At 33.6% G+C, this 18399-nt stretch overlaps 1 protein-coding gene and 1 non-coding gene across 2 annotated transcripts; both read right to left on the reverse strand.

The window, feature by feature from the left end:
• Positions 1–725: 725 nt before the first annotated feature.
• On the reverse strand, positions 726–5084 carry LOC105973521 (hypothetical protein). The gene is made up of 6 exons (XM_012998552.2): positions 4488–5084; positions 4214–4314; positions 3050–3147; positions 1982–2190; positions 1399–1447; positions 726–1090 (listed from the first exon to the last, which is right to left on the reverse strand). Exons 1-5 carry the CDS (start codon positions 4849–4851, stop codon positions 1404–1406), a joined length of 816 nt encoding a protein of 271 aa, XP_012854006.2. The 5' UTR covers positions 4852–5084; the 3' UTR covers positions 726–1090; positions 1399–1403.
• Positions 5085–18105: 13021 nt separating this feature from the next.
• TRNAA-AGC (transfer RNA alanine (anticodon AGC)) lies at positions 18106–18178 on the reverse strand. The gene has a single exon. It is a non-coding gene; the product is annotated as a tRNA-Ala (tRNA).
• Positions 18179–18399: the final 221 nt, after the last annotated feature.

The raw sequence follows: 18399 nt of genomic DNA on the forward strand, positions 1-18399 counted from the left end.
TTTCTGAACGAAGAAATCCTTATGGATGTCGGAGGGACACGTTGATCGGCCACTTGTAGAAGCTTACTTAAGACGCAATGTTTTCTTTCCGAGGGAATTTGCTGATGAATTGGAGATGGTAGAGTACTTCAATATGGGGTGATCCATGCTTACGTAAGGTTGCCAATTTTAAGATCTTGACAAGAAGGCCAGCGCACACTTCTTCCCCATACAGGGTTTCGATCTAATCGATCCTACTTCGGGATCATGGAATGTGAATTTAATAAGTACAACTTTTTTTTGCCAGTGAGAGGATTTTTCCGCCCCGTTTGGAACAGGACATGTAAAAGATGTGTGGGTGCGGCAATATTCTAATACGGGCAAGTTCTCGGTGTGAAGGTGCTATCACAATATTTTGTCGAGTGGGGATAATTCGGTAATTGCAAAAGTGTCTATTCCATTTTCCAATTTTAACTTGTTGAAAAATATAAAACACAAAAAAAAATGAAAATAATTAAATACTTTATTTAGTCCATGTAAGACTTACTATTGATGTTTTTAATGCCCTAACTTATTCATCACTTGGATGATTTGTTGAAAAACATTTTTAATTAAGCACAATAGAACATCTCATTATAACATAAAACTACTCAAATTAAGCTCAACAAAAATGTTGTTATAAAATCCTAAATCTTGAAATCCATCAATCAATACATACCCCCCATGTATTTGGTGGCGAATAAACATATTTCAAAGATGTTTCATTAGATACACACATGTAATCAAGAAAATCAGACAACCGTTCGGGCAAATGGCCGTAATGCGGCAAAAAACATCAAAAGATATAGCGATTTCTTAACATTCAACAAGCAATTGCTAACAATTTTGATACAACAGAAGAAAACTGAGGGTAAAAAAAAGCAATGAGAGACATCTTAGTAAAACGGAAACAAGAGAAGATAGGATTTACTATTCTTAACAAGTATCGCCACAGTTTTGATCCTCATTCGTAGTCTTCATTAAACAAGTGCTTTATCGGCAATCTTTTAGAAGCATTAATGATATTGTAGAGTGTTTTATGGCTTTTAATGTTTCTCATCTTCGTGCGGGACTGAAAGAAAACCAACAGAGAAATAAGTGAATTGGTATAATCGAACTTCGGAATCCTATATATGACAATGATAAACTGCAGACAGTCCTTGAACATTGACCTATTTAAAAGAAATAATGACAGATTTTCATCTCGCTCGTTTTTAACTTATTGGCCAACTTTATACTTTTTTTCTAAATGTCTGTCATTTAAGAAAGTTTGCCCATCCTGTTGAAATTATACGCGAAGTATCTGTAGGCATGTAGAATCGAGTAATCAAGTAAAAAGGAGAACAGCAGATGAAAATAAAACTACTACACTTGACTTACCCGAGCTATAGATTGTCAAAATCATCATCCAAATCATCTTTATCGTTATCTGAGAAAGAGAGAAAACACGATCAGCATGCTAAAAAGACGTGGCATTCTCTATTCTTGAAACTAACAATTGACGACATGCAGTAATTTTCCAACTGTGAAAATATGAAAAAATTATCAAAACTGCCAAATTACAAATCATTTTGAAGTTTCGAACTTATTGCTAAATTAACATGTACACTAACTGAAAGCACTTCGAAGTATCTATGTTACGTTTCTTTAATAACTTCAAAACTGGAAATTTGGAATTTTCTAGTTTTTATCTTGCTAAGATCTTGTTTCTTTGGGTTATCCTGTTAGACTCTGCTTCTCTTTCTATCAGAATCATAGGAAAATCAGATATCACATTTGGAAGTTGTGACAAAAATTGAGCCGAGAAACTCATGTTATATCGTTTTCAAAAATACAAAAACCGAAATAAAAACAGATGGTACGGGAAATATTGTTTATCTGAATAATTAAAGCAAAAAAAGGCAGCTTCACTCAAGTTAGAATGCAACATAAACCGAATGATTTAAAAATGCATACAGTATACCTGGACCATCATCACTGTCCTCGATATCTCCAAGAAGAAATGCATCTAAATCCTGCTCAGAAGCTGATGATTTTGATGTATTATTTTTTGGTTTTGAACTCTCATCTTTCTTTTCAGTTCCCACACCTGATGAAATTCCCTTCACCTCAGCATCTTTTACGTTTTCAGCTGCCTTGAGATTTACATCTTCTGTGTAGCGCTTTTCGTATCTATAGCAGACTGATAGATTAGATTATTCAACGAAATATAAAGTCATCCAAGCCACATAAATAGCACGAAGCACAGCCAAATAGAAGCTTAAATATTAATATTCTATGTAGCATCTTGAGATCCATAACACTAGCATCATATTAATACCAAAGAAAAGTGAGTCCCTCTTTGGTTTTCAATCTCTGTGATTCAGTACAGGCTTTCGATATGATATTACCAAGTAATTAACCTATTAGGTTGAATAGGTATTAGACTAGCTAACATTTTCAACAATTTGAGCTTGAAATTTGATTTCAAGTCATATAACTGAATCTCACAAACTCATAAATGCAGAAAAAAAAAAAAGATGAACTCCAAAGTCATCATATCTGAAATAAAAAACTGAAAAGAAAAGGTTAGAAATTTTTCACAAACAGTTGGAAATTGCCATCCAAATAAAACCAGTTCAGACGGATTAATAAATTTCCACGCGTGAAGTCCTTTCCTGACTCACTGTCATGCTACTCTCACGGAATTGTTTTATAAGATCTTTGTCGATAAAGAATAAGAAATGTTAACTTATTCTAAGCATAAAGTTTCCATCAAATATGGATAATAATCAATACACAAAGTGTCATTTAAAACCATTTCCGAGTTATGTTTCTTGCACAATCTTAGCTTCGGTAGTACATAAATGAGTCATGCCTTTAGAATCATAGTATCTATCTCTCTCTCCCTGTGCAGGATGTAAAATTGAGGAACTCAACATATTATCATCGCAATAAGGAGTTGAGAATTATTAAAGGGAATAAATAAAAAGTTAACACTATGAGTAAATTACCGAAAATAATTGAACTCGTGCAAGGGCAAGTTACTTACGGTGCAACATGACTGTTAACAAGAGTGAAATAGATCCTCCAGAACTTCCGTTCTTTCATCACTCGTGGACACAACTGATACCTTAGCTTTGAGATTTCCTGAAAGAAAGCAAAAACTATTATTGTCATTGTGATTCTAAGCACAATGTCAAGTCATTTCAAATTCATTCATATTAAAGAAGGTAAATTACACCAATGTCCGCCTGAAATCTGATTACAGCTAGGTCCCTCACATTTGAAATGTTACACCTCCCTTGAGGATTGATTTTAGCTAACTATTTGACTCCTTTTGGTCATTAATTTCTCAGAAATTCCCTTCTTACACCTTGACCAAATATTAAGTAAATTATATGGTCCTACCCTAAGGCTCGATCATATTACACATAGGCACCTCGAAATTAAAAAAAAAATATTAACCGAATCTCCCTTTAGATACGATGTTATTTAAAAATCCAATATAAACTTAGTAAATGGCGTGTTTACTCTAAATCAATTTTACAAAATAATTCTTTTTTCTGACATTATCAATACTCAATGAGTTACAATCAAATAGGGCAAGTGTTGACCGGAACTAAACTTCAAGAATAAACTGAGGCATACTTTGAACTGAAAATCCAAATCTGACATCCTACATGATAGTTTGGGAGGCCAGAGAAATTTAGTACCCCCTGCATTTGATTTGATAAGTTTGTTAAGACTCTTTCCGCTTAGGTTACTTGCTCGTATTATAAGTTTGTTAAGGCTCGTTTCCTCATAGCCAGTTGCTAGTGCTGCTATTTAGGAATTCCTTGTAATGTCTAATCTCAAAAAACTAGTCAGTTGCTCGTTTTCACAGGTTTCAACCACTAATCATTGTTTAAGTCTTGTATAGGACTCCGACATTTCAAACTAGGGCATTAGATTAGACATTAAACAATGCCCTAGTTTGAAATGTCGGAGTGTTATACGAGATTTAAACAATGATTGGTGGTTGAAACTAGTGAAAAAAGCATCATTGCTCAAACGGGGGATAACACTGTTTACAACGGAAATTGCAATTTCACGAATTAAGGCATTACATTTCGAAGTTGGAACATAGAAATGGAAATAGATGTTGATTGTCTAGGTTATCCCTAGGTTTTATCTACCGAAAACGGATGTTGATTACGAGCATGTAAAAACTAACCTTCACAGTTGACAAAACAATCTTGGCATGCTTTTCTTGCCACTCGGTGAGATCCTGTCTAACATTCGAAAGTGTAGGAATATCAGATACCTCTGAGTCATCTGCGATTAAGAAAAATGCTCGCTGATATAAGTACTAATTGGATGGATATGATATTCGTAGTTCTAATGGAAGAATCAATCAATTAATTAATTAATTAATGTAAAGTGCTCTGAAATTCACTTTTCTGTTATTTGATCAAATGATCCAAATGAACCAAATCAAGCATTCATACCTAGAAGAGGGAAATCTCTGAAAGTATTGGGAGTAATCCCTTTGACAAACTCCCTCAACTCGTCCGTAATACCGAACATCTCCAGGTCAACGGGCTCGTTGCCGCCTTTCTGAGCGGCATCGACGAGATTGTTCAGGACGACGGCGGGCGGCGGAATCTGTGCCGAGATCTGATCGGCGCGCTTCAGAGCCTCTGAAGCGAATTCCTTGGAAAACTTGGAAGCCTCGGCGGCTAACTCCATGGAACGCTTGGAAGCCTCCGATACGACGTCGGAGAAGTTAGCCGAGCCGAGCCCCTGAGTCAGCTCCTGCGATTTCTTCGCCGCTTCCTCCGCGAAGGTCCGTGCTCTCTGCCAGAAATCCATCGCAAATCAGCTTCAATGCCAATCAATTCTACGATGGAATTCGTGGAGGATCTTGTTGATGGATGCAGGGCCGGCCCTAGGGTATGTTACATCACAATTGTTTTTTACACCCAGGGATTTGTTGAAAATTTGTCAGCAATTTGTTGTACACTGTTTGTTGGATGGATCAATATGCTTTTCTTGAGATGTTTCTAAAATGTGATACCAAATTATGATTACCTATCATAAAATTTAATTTACCTGAGATTTTATTTACTCCTCTATTTCATTTTAATTGTCTTTTTGGGATAATTTACATATATTAAGAAAACTAATAAATGTTCATAGATTCTACAAGAATCATAATAAAATGACTAAAAAACCACTCGTATTAATTCTCTTTATAGTAATAAAGGCATAGTTGAGAAAACACAATAAATACTTCATTGAAATCCTAAAGTGACAATTATTTTGAAATGAAAAAAAATTCTCTAGAAAGACAATTAAAATGGAATCGAGGGAGTATAATTAAGGGGTTTTTTTGCATAGGTCTCTAACCAAACAGGCAAACATATTTAATTTACCTTATATTTTATTTATAATTTAGGGGAGTTTTGTGCATAGATCCCTAACCAAGTATATTTATTATTCTATGTTTCAGGTTGTATCTCTTTCACCAATAAGTTCATCCATTTAATATCTTATACCTTATATATAAAAAGAAAAAAACATAATATTATTATTTTGTTTGGGTTTTTTTATTTGGTTTGAGTTATTCACGGAGTAATGTAAATATTATTATTGTCTATTATTGAAATATTATTGTGGTTGATGGTAATATTACTGTTGTTATAGTAATATTACTATCACTCACAGTAATATTAATTCTTTTGACTTTTTATTATGTTTACATTTGTTAAACGGTCAACATCACACAATAATAATGTGTTTTGTTGTGTTAATATTACTGTGCTAGAGATTAATATAGCAATATTACTGTGTTAAACTGTAGTATAGTTAATTTTACTGTGTTTAACAGTAATATAGTTAATATTACTGTCAATCACACCAATATTGTTGTTTAAACGAAAAAAAAAAAAGATGTTACAGAACGAAAGAAATAAAAAATTCGAAAAAGTCAACGCCAGAAACCGGTGGTGGAAAAATTAGAAAGAAAAAAAAAAGGTCAACACCGTAAACCGGTGGAAAAATCATGAAGAAAAAAAAAAGTCAACGCCGGAGAGCGGCGGTCAACGGCGGTGACGGACGAAATTGTCCATAAAAATGTGTTTTGGGTCAAAATTGAATAGTTTGTGAAATTTAGGGTCAAACTGAGGTTAAATTAAATTAAAGGATGAAATTGGAGCATATTAAAGTATGAGGGGCTATTTTAGTCTTTTACAAAAATCTGGACCATGTGTGGACTTTTTTGTAAAGGAGTTTATTGTCTGGATATCGTTATAAATAAGTAACCATTGATGGGCTTATTTGTAAAAACTCCTATAATTAATTGTACGAGATTGATGTAAACAAGAAATTTAATTTTTAATTTATATTTTGAATTAGGTAAATAATTTCGTTCAATATTTGAAAGAGTTATACTATGCGAGATATTCATTTAAATTTAATATTTATTTACGTAAAAAAATATTTCTAATATATAAATAAGAAGTCATGTGTTCAAGATAAGTTAAGCGACACATAAAAAGAAACCGATGGTATATATGCTAGCTCTTTCATTTCATGGTTTTGAGTGCAGATGGTTAGAGAAATTGTTCAGTCTCTCTACCACAGTGATAAAATGATTCCCGACAATTTCCCCACTTGTGGAATATGTATATATGCTCATAGCCCAGCAACACAAGGGAAGCACATGTGAAGACATGCCTCGGACCAAACGGCCAACTTTTTCGGGTAGGTCAGTCACGAATAATAGAGCATAATTCCTTTCGGTCCTACAGCAACCAATCGAAGTCATCTTGTTTGGTGATCACTGCACCACACCTACTAGCAACGAGCAATAACCCTTTTAGATCTCTAGGGCACGTTTCATCATAGTTACTTGTTAAAGAGAGGATCATATCAAAAACTATTTTAATATGCTTCAATTTCATTCATTTAACCCTATATTTCACAAATTATTCAATTTTGACCTATAACCCTATTTTGACTCTAAGTTTGACCGTCGCCGCCGGTCATGAGCCGCTGTTAACCGCCATTGACTTTTTTTCTTCTGCCGCTGACCGGCGGCGTTGACCTTTTTTTTCTTTTTTTCTTCTTTTCCTTAATATTTTTCGGCCCCGCAAAAAATAGTAATATTACTGTGGTTGAGGATATATTAACTATATTACTGTTTAACACAATCATATTGCTATATTACTATCTAGCACAATAATGTTAACACAACAAAATCACTATGTTACATAATAAATTAGTGTGTAATGCAATAATATTATTATGTTAACTAGTCAACAAATGCAAACATAATAAAAGACAAGAAATTAAAACTAATATTGTTGTGGTTGGCAGTAATATTAGTAATATTACTGTGGTTGATATTAATATTAGTAATATTATTGTGGTTGACATAATATTAGTAATATTACTGTCTCTATAACGACAGTAATATTATTGTGTTTATAGTAATTTTACAATAGCAGTAATATTATTACGTTGATCAATCAACAAATCACAGAAAATAAAAAAGTCAAGAAATAAATAGATAAAATTGATGTGTTTAACCGTAATATTATTTTGTTTACAGTAATTTCACTGTCAACCACAGTAATATTACAATAGAAGACAGTAATATTATTAAGTTGACCGGTCAACAAATGAAAAAAAATAAAAAATATTAATGTGGTTGACAGTATTATTATTGTGATTACAGTAGTTTTACAGTCAAAAAACGGTAATATTACTGTCATCGATTATTGGCGGGTGCCAAAAAGAAAAACAGAAAAAACAATTCAACAAAAAAAAAAAGTCAATGCCGAAAATCGGCGGCGAAAGAAATGTTTGAAAAAAGAAAAGGTCAAAATTTGATTTTTTTTTTTTTTTTTGCCAATTGATGAGATTGAAGTTAAATTGGGGTTACAATTACAAATTTAAAGGATTGAGGGTAATTTTGTTATATACATTAAGTTTGCCTTTATTTATAAGACATATTAAAGGAATGAGCTTATTGGCAAGAAAGATATAGCACATAAACCTAGAATAATAAAGATGATTGATCAGGGATCTCCTCACAAAAAGCCCATAAGATAATGGACTGAAATCAAGATAATGAAAACAAGTAAGAAAATGAAGAGCAAAATAACTATTATTTGTGGTCTAAAGATTGTAGTTAATCTCAGGTTTCGATGGTTCGACAGTCAGTTCAATAATATTTTAATATTGGTCTATGATATATACTGTAAAAGCAATGACGACGGTTATTTTATATTTTTTTATTTAAAATAAAATAAACAATAAACAAAACTTGTCGGTTAATTATCGGTTCACGAGACCATAATATACCTTGAACCGGACCTTGTAGTATGGGCCAGTTTTCAAATTATGAACCCAGTTAAATGGTCCCTATCAACCGGCCTATTTTGGTCCGGATCGACTTGGAACCATGGTCATGTGTAAGTAATACTTATTATCAAACTTGAAAGGATGCAGGCCTAATTTTCAAACTAGATTGACGGTGTCTACTCTAATTATAATTACTTCTAGCCTGAGGGAGTATGCATAATTTATTCTAGTTAAACGGAAAAATAAATTTCAAATACATTTCATAAATGAAATATTAAGATTTGTTCCAATTTATAAATTGGTAATCTAATAATAAATTAATAAACTAATAATGGTCAAGGCGAATCCAACATTTTTTACTTCTTACTACCAAAGCTCTATGCAAAAAAAAATCTTACACTATATACCGGTCAGTGTTTCTTTTCCACCTCGCGAAATATGACCGAGCTCACCGATGCTTCTCCCACCAATAAGTACATGTGGAATGTTTCACCCACCTCGGGTGTTGACAATAGTGGTAGAGTGGTCAAGAGTTGCTTACGATCTTCGAATAACTGCTGGCATTCTTTTGTCTACGCGAATTCTTTCATTTTTTCTCACAGCTCGAAAAAACGGGAAGTTGTGTTGTGTTAGTCGCGAGATAAAGCGACTGAGAGCTACGACTTTCCTTACTAAGGATTATGAACTTCTCTAATGGTTCCTGGTGGTGTAATTTTCAGGACTACTCGCACCTTTTATGGGTTCACTTAGATGCCTCGTGGCTCGTTTATACTCCGAAGGAACATTTTGCTGGGTTGAGCTTCATGCCATATCCTGAGGGTCGAGGAAGTTTCTCGAAGATCCTCCAAGTGTGAACTTGCTTTTCTTTTCCCTTACGAGCAAGTCATCCACATAAACTCGATAAACTTCTATGTTGCGCCCTAACTGTTTTGCGAACACCTTGTCATGAGTCTTTCATAAGTTCCCCTTGGATTCTTCAATCCAAACTGCATAGTCTGGTTGCAATTTGTGCTACTCAAAGCTATAAAAATTACCTTGGGTTGATCCATTGGATCGAGCTTGATCTTATGATAGCCTTGCGAAGCATCCATCATGTTGAGCAGTTCGCAGCTTGCCATTATCATGTTGAGCAGTTCGCAGCTTGCCATTGCATTTACCAATCGATCTATCCACGGTAGAGGGTAATGATCTTTAGGGCAAATCATATTTAGATCGTGGAAATCTATGCACATACTTCATTTACCACCATATTTTGCTACGAGCATTGCATTAGACAACCACGTGTGAAATTGGATCTCCCTCACATGGCCTATTCGCAAGAGACGATCTACTTCCTCTGTGATATCGCATCTTTGGTCGCACCGTAGTATTTTTTATTTTGTTTGACTTGCCTTGCATTTGGCATTATATATAGCCTTATGGAAAATCGTCTTCGAATCAATCCATGTCAAGTCTTATGGTTTACATGCGAACAAATCGGCATTACCTCTTAATAGTTCAGCACGTTTATTTTTTAGGCCATCTTCGAGTGGGACCCAATGCAGATGATGCATTATGGTCACCCTGGTACCACCTCGATATTCATCTCATCTCCCGCTTGAATGTACTCTTGTTTGTCATTTGGGTTTATTTTAGCTCATTTCTCATCGCTCATTTCGTCTTTGAGAACTTCACATCTCTTGTTCTTCTCACCTTCTCATAAAAAAATCAACGTAACATGATCGCGATCCAATCTGATCCCATATTAGCTCCTCGATTGCTGATCCGACTTGGAACTTCAGCTTCATGCAAAAAAAGCGGAAGGTACGGCCTGAAAAGTGGCAATCATGGCCATCCAAAAATCACTTTATATTGTGAGGTCGCATCCACTATCACGAAGTTTATTGTTCCTGTCTTGATGAGTAGGTAGACTCCGAGTCCCAGGATTAGCTTTATCTGTACTACCGGTCAAATCGCTTCTCCCGTGTCACTGTACATTGATGTTGTCACCGGTTTCATGTCTTCCTCCAAGTACTTTTGTAAATAAAAGTCATACAAGATTCATGCATCAACAAAGACACGTGACACGTCGTAACTTCTATGTTAGCAGTGACCATTAACGCGTCGTTATGCAGAGTGTCCACAACACTACAATCTTCGAGTCTGAATTCGATTGTGGGTAGAGGTCCTGTATTTGTAGCGATCTGGTTGACCTCACCTCTTTTAATTTAATCTAGTAGGTTGTCCTTGTTCGGTTAGTGTCTCAGTCGGTTGGGCCTCCTACTATCATATTTATGAAACCTCTATTTCCTGGTGGCTCCATTAGGTCTTCCATTTCTTTAGTTGTCCATCCTTCCGTTCTATTATTTTTCTTTAGACCCTTACGCTCGGCGATTAATTCTACCGGTCAGCCAGCTCGGATCATCCTTTCCACTTCATTTTTTTAGCGTGAAGCAGACGCTTGTTTGATCACCATGATCATTGTGAAAATGACGGAACATCCTAGATGGGGGTGACATTTGGGTGGTTCATCCCTAAATTTTGGATAACGTAACATGAGGTGCTAGGAAATGCGTTCTAGAATTTTTTTTCTCTCGACATGGTCAATCCAGCATACGAGTCATATATCTGGGTTGGTAGCTCGTCGTGGCTCACTATTTTGGGATTGTAAATTGATTCCCTTCATTTCTTTGAGTGTAAGGTGTTAAAGTAGGTGACCAACAAGCTAACTTGTGGTTGTGGTCTTTCGTTTATTATTGTAATAAATAATCATTTTTCGTATTAATGATAACAACACCTTTTGGAATTCTATATCTTTGTCCCTTGCATAAGCACAAATATAGTCCTTACAATTATTATAATTACGTATATTTGATCTAGTAGAATCATGAAATGTTTAGTTCAATAATATAACTGGTAAACCATGTTCCTAGTCATCGGGTTACGCCACCAATGAGGATATCGGCATTTTCCATTCGAGACTAACACTTAGTGTATGTGTATTGCGTCTCATCAGTAATTGGTATTGTCATAATTTGATGAGTTCACGGAACTCCCTCATCCTAGAAATCTCTAAGTGATTCTCAATAATCGAGTAGAGATCTCTATGACATAGTTGTACACCATTAGTACTTAAGACTCAGACATCACCGTGACTTCACTAGAGGACCAGCTGTTTCATGAACTATCTCTGTGTTCCACTGAGGACCGCCACAAGGGACACTGTTCGTGCAGACCAAAATCTAGTGGGAGTTATGTGCATTGAAGTCGGGGATTCAAGCTAGAACAGTCTTGGATGTCCTGTGTGTTCTTATAGTTTGTAATCATTAAGTCTCTGGCGAGAGCTGATTATGTGATGATCAAGGGAATGTGGTTCCCTAAGTTATGCACAAACCGATTGAAATACTTAGAACGGTCGCACAGTTATTGAACTATAAAGGAGGCCACGACTCTCGATGAACCAATGCCTCTAGTTCAATCGGGACATATGTATCGAAGGGATCGTACTGTACGTTAACTATATCACACGGTTCTTACAGGCACTTCATTTGTATCTAGGGAATCATGACGCGTAGCTGCTAGATGTCAATCTTGATTCATTGGGTGGTTAAGTTGGAACGAGCTTCATCTTAACTATAACTCTAGAGACGAGTTTGAACCACAATGGGTTGTGGGCCAACGGCTAGCTTACACATGAACTATCGAGGGTCACACTGCTCATGCACTTGAATTCATTGAATAAACGGTCAAAGATTAAAATATTGGTCTTTGCATAATTGGAAGTCAATACGATTGAGTCCAACATTCATAAGTGTAAATTATGAATGAGAATGGAAAAGAAATGAACTAGGCAATGATTTTAGTGAACCTTCTAAATTGGGAAGTTTCCCGATTAAGCAGGCATACTAAATTAGGGTTTCCAGTTTTAGAAATTGAAAATTGAGAATTAGCACTCGTATCGACGAGGACGTTTCAGTGATTCCGAAAATATATTTGTTATATTATTCCGATCATTGGTTTGTCAGAAATACAACATTTAGGGTTTAAGCTGTTGGGTCCGGTCCAACTTAAACATGTTAGGGTTGTGCACAAGACACTATAAATACAACATTTATAGGTCTTGCGTACAAGCAAACAAACCCTAGCCGCTGACTCTCTCTCTCCCTCAATCACGTCGGCCGTCATCTCCACGCGCCGCCACCATCGCTTGGTAGCTCTTCTTTTGTTTTTCCTGCCATTTATTTCTAACTTTTGCTTATCTAGTGCCACGTAATTGTAGAACTCAGTGTTCGAGGTGAATTTCAAGAGGAGGAAGATAAGGCAGTCCAATAGCAACGCCGCCGCCGAAGGCACCTGCACGCGATGCCCAAAGACAACTCGTGAGTTTCACGTGCCGCCGCTATCCCGCGCGTCCGACACCGCTCCGCCGATGCTCCTTCCGACTGCATGGATTGGTTTCCGTGGTAATTTATTTTGCATCCGATAGTTTGCCTCGCGCTTCAAGAGGTAAAATCGGACCCGTTTGCATTTAATTAAATAATTAATATGATTAATTATGATTTGGTATATGCTATATGGGTTTTGCTTCATTGATTTATGAAAATATTTATATGCATGATTCTTGATTTAATGCGAGCATGCTAATTGTTTAATTAAGAGCAAATTAAATATTATGTATGTATGTATTTTAATTTGCGCTGGAAGCAATAAGTTACAATTTAATTGTTAAAATTGTGCACTTGACTATATGTAAAATAAGTTTTCCATATAAAATTTTATTTTCCGCTGCGCACACGTGCCTGATTCCCAACATAAGGAACCTATCTCTCTTTGCTTTGCATCCCTACCAACAAATCTCGACGTTCCCCTTGGTGTCCGTTCGAGTGATTCGATGGCCTAACTATCAGGTATGACGTGGTGCGCCCTTCTCCTCGTGAACGCTCTTTCTTCGACATATTTGCTGACAATCTTCAAGGTTAATGTATTTTTCTGCTCGTGCCAACTGTTCGTCAAACCTGGACACACTGCACTTTACCAGAAATTTGAAGAACTCTCATTCTCGAAGTCCCAGGACAAACGCCCCCACCAAAATCTATGATTGGGTTGTAGGGTTTTCTAATAGCTTTCGCCAAAACGCCTCACATAGCTCTGCAACACTTCTCCTTCTTTTTTGCTTCAAGTTAAAGAGGGTCATGCTAGTTTTTTCTACTTACATGAACTGTAGAAATTGTGTAAGAACTAATAGCTAAACTGATTGAACGAAGATATGGAATTAGGTGGGAGATTGTTAAACCACAGCTGTGCAGCCTTAACGAAGGATGTCGCGAACACTCGACATTTTACCTCGTTGTACTTTGGCAACGATATAAATGATCTTGTGGGTCGCCATAACTGTCATAAAAGAAGTTTATGGGGCTGAAATTGAGAGGTAATGCATCATGAACAATGTTTTTGCTGAAAGGTGTTCTTACAACGACATGATCCTCTCTCCTTCCTCCCATCTGCCCATGTCTCTTTGGTCATCCTTTGGGTAAATGGCTGCTCTCTTGAGCTCGTTTATCATAATCCTTGGTTGTCGCTTATTCATCATGGGCAAAACGCACAGGTTGTTGAGGCGCTTTCCCACCGATTTGCTTGGGTTGTCTCGGTATTTCTTTCGGATTGTTCCTTCGCTCTTTTAACTGTCAGAGCTTGTGTTGCATGTCACTAATTCGAAATTCCTTTCTTATTGCTCTTGTTCTATCTTACGCATATTTTCATGTTGATAAATAATCTGGATTGTAGTAAGGTATTCCTTTTCTATCTACCGATCTGAATCTCCGATGTGAACTGTGTGGGGCACAAAATTGGTCATCCTCTTCATTGCTGTTTCGAGCTTTTAATAGCTCTTCTTTAAGTCGCCCGACTTCCTCTTTTTTTTTTGGCTAGTTTCTTCTCTTAGGCTTTGAATAGGATCTGCACATCAATCAGGTCTTGTAGTCCACGGGTAAGATGTCTGGAGGAGGCGTTTCAGTTCGCCAGACTTTTGCTTGTTGTTTCCCGATCTCAGTCCTTGACGTGTCCCCCTCAGAGGTGTCGTCGTTCTCAATTGAAAATATTCTAGCTTGCGGTTGATACCTTTTACCACCATTTTCACCGATCAATCTATCCACGAGACAGCAAGGTTGCTTTACACGTGATATTCTCCAGTTGATCTAAATAATATTTAGAAATTTATGCATACAAGTCATATGATAAGAGATATAAAGAATGTACGAATTTGAAAGAAAATAGTAAAAGGTATTCCCTCAATCATTTAGGATGTAGTTCTCCTTCAGATTGAAGGACCTACGTCTAGACTCGAATCCTTCTTCCTAAAGACGGCGCCACTTGATGGAGTAAAACAGTAATTTAATTATAATTATAAGTTATTTTACGGGGTCATGACATTTAATATTAATAAATAATTTTTACTATTGTAATTTATTTTATCCGAACTAGAATTTTTTTTACCGTGCGATGCACGGGATATTATTTCAAAAGTGAAAAAAAAAATCAATTTAATACACAATAAGAAAATATAGTACATTAATATAGTAAAATTTAATAATGTAGTATTACTCATATTTTATATAATATTATTTTTTTAAATCTTACATATTAAGATTTATAATCCAAATATATAGGTTTAGATTTAACAAATCGAATTAAATCTTTATATATTAAGATTTGAGATATATTGATGAAAAATATGAGATTGATAATTGTTGAAAATTAGTACAGAAAAAATATTAGAAATAAATAATTACATAAATATCATTAGGATTTTACAGGGTTGCCCAACGTTTCTTTCTTTTATATATAAGATTATATCTAGCCTAAGGGAGGGAGGTGAGATTTCTCGTAATTAAGGAGAAAAACAGGTAGGGCTGGAAAATATTTACCATCTACCGAATACCACGATATACCTACCAAATAATACCGAAAAATTACTGAACCTGAAACTTCGGATACCACTACATTTTGTATGGTATTGCTACCGTACCACTATTATACGGTACGGTAGCGGTATTGTATTTTTAATACCACGGTAATATCGTACCGTACCGCAAATTTAAATTTTATAATTCAACTAATATATATATATATATATATATATATATATATATATATATGTATATATATATATATATATATATGTATACCACGGTAATATCGTACCGTACCGCAAATTTAAATTTTATAATTCAACTAATATATATATATATATATATATATATATATATATATATATGTATATATATATATATATATACATATATATATATATATATACATATATATATATATATATATACATATGTATATATATATATATATATATGTATATATATATATATATATGTATATGTATATATATATATATATATGTATATATATACATATATATATATGTATATATATACATATATATATATGTATATATATACATATATATATATGTATATATATACATATATATATATATATATACATATGTATATATATATATATATATGTATATATATACATATATATATGTATATATATACATATATATATATGTATATATACACATATATATATGTATATATACATATATATATATATATATATATATACATATATATATATATATATATATATATATATATATATTCTTTTATATTGTTAATAATTAATAAACATTAAAATTACTACATAAAATAAATAAGTCAAATCTTAAAAAGTTAAGTTCCTAAAAAGGTTTTTACGAGACAACATTGAATTTTAGTGCAACAAAAAAATGTACATCTCATTTTAATTTTCACTAAAATAGTGGAGCTGCAAATTAAGATTGAAAAGAAAAATCATAACTCTATTAATCCTATTATGCAAAGTGTAGCTAAATCAATGAAGTTGAAGTTTGATAAATGTTGGGAGAGGCAGTATGAGAAATTGAATACGGTCACATACATAACCACTGTTATTGGTTAAGCTGGTGTTTGCAAACGATTATTTAAAAGTAAAAGTTAGTGATTGTGAGTTAAGTCAGTTTTAAGTGCTTATTTCTAAAAGTTGGGGGTGTTTGTAAATATTCCGGAAAATGAACTTAAATATAAAAAGCAGGGTTAGGGATGCTTTTAAAGAAATAACTTAAAGCAGATTATTTTTAGAGAAGCAAAAACAAAAGTTGATTCTGCAAACACCTGAAAAACAGATTATGAGCAAAAAAAAGCTCATAATCACTTTCAAAAAGCTTTCGCAATCACCACCCAAGTCGTTAGAATATTTTATTGTGTTTTCATAAATATCATCTTATTATAATTTATATGATTCAAAGGATAACAATTTAAAATTAATGACAGAGTGTCACGTACCGATATACCGGATCAAAATATCCGACAAACGTACCGAAACCACCCCTAAAAACAGGCATCAGATTCGTTACATTTCATAAATTAAAATTTAATATGCGTTCCAATTCATAATCTAATTATTTTTAATAATTAATTTGTAAAATAATTTTATTATATGGGGTAATAATCTTTAATATTACTAAATCAACTAAATATTAATATAATTTATTATACAGAGTAAAAATAAATCAAGAGACTAATCAGCATCCAATAAATCTTATTAATAAAAGTAAGGTTGTTCTGGTGAAACCCTAGGGTTTTTTTTCCCGCTCATTTTATGGCTATATTTGTCATTTAATTATTTTTTTACTTTTATTTTTTGTCATTTAATTATTAATTTGATGGAAAATTAATTGTTTAGATAAACATTTGGTTCTTATTTTATTAATAAAAATAATATTTTCCCACTAAAATTGTCGTTTTACTTAATATTAATTTGATGGGAAAATTATTTATTTTTTTAGAAAAATATTTGGTTCTTACCGCTCATTTGATAGTTATAAATTATAATTGTTATTTATTTAATTACATAATTTTATTGTTATACTATATTTAATATAATCAAGTTTAATAAATCCGTTAAGTATCCAGATTTTTTCGCCCCAAATTTACGTATCTTTTCCTACCAAAATTGTCACTTTTACTTAATATTAATTTGATGGAAAAATTATTTAATTGTTTAGAAAAATATTTGGTTCTTATCTTATTAATAAAAGTAAAGTTGATCCTGATAAACTATTAAGATTTAATGGCATCATTTTACATTATACTATATTTAATATAATCAAGTTTAATAAATCTGTTAAGTATCCAGATTTTTTCGCCCCAAATTTACGTATCTTTTCCAACCAAAATTGTCATTTTTACTTAATATTAATATGATGGAAAATTTATTTAATTGCTTAGAAAAATATTTGGTTCTTATCTTATTAATAAAAGTAAAGTTGCTCCTGATAAACTTTTAAGATTTAATGGCATCATTTTACACTAAATTTACTGAGGCCTATTATGGGTGATAAAGAAAAATATTCGTCAAACTTCAACAATAACTGAGATAAGATAAATATACAATCATATTACATAAAAAATATAAAGTTAAATTAATAAATATGGCAACAAAATTTTATGAATGGGGGATTATCATGAATATATATAGCAAAATATCAAAATGAATTGAAACTTCAATTTTGTCGTTTAAATTGGACTTTACTTTGTATTAATTTTACTTCAATCCCGTGCATCGCACGGGCCAAAATTCTAGTTAATAAGAATGATATATAAATGAGGAAAGGGTTAATAACAAAAATGAAAACTGAAGGAAAACGTTTCCGCGTTTGATAAATATAAACAGCAGAAGAAGTGGAGATGCGGGGTATCGATCCCCGTACCTCTCGCATGCTAAGCGAGCGCTCTACCATCTGAGCTACATCCCCGAGTTGTGATTGAAAAGCTCCAAATTATAATTGTATGTTTGTTTATGTCTAAGGAAATCTACTAGCAAGTTCCATTTTACCGCTGACAAAAACCCAACCTTAATAAGATGGTGAGAATAATCTATTTTGTGCAACAATCTGATAATAGCGTATGTTTTCGTAGTTAAATAAATAAATATTGTTCAAATATAGGGTTAATATGCCATAAGCCCCTCAAAGGA

The sequence above is a fragment of the Erythranthe guttata genome, chromosome 4, assembly GCF_056151865.1.
Source record: "Erythranthe guttata isolate IM_541 chromosome 4, IM_541, whole genome shotgun sequence".
NCBI lineage: Eukaryota > Viridiplantae > Streptophyta > Magnoliopsida > Lamiales > Phrymaceae > Erythranthe > Erythranthe guttata.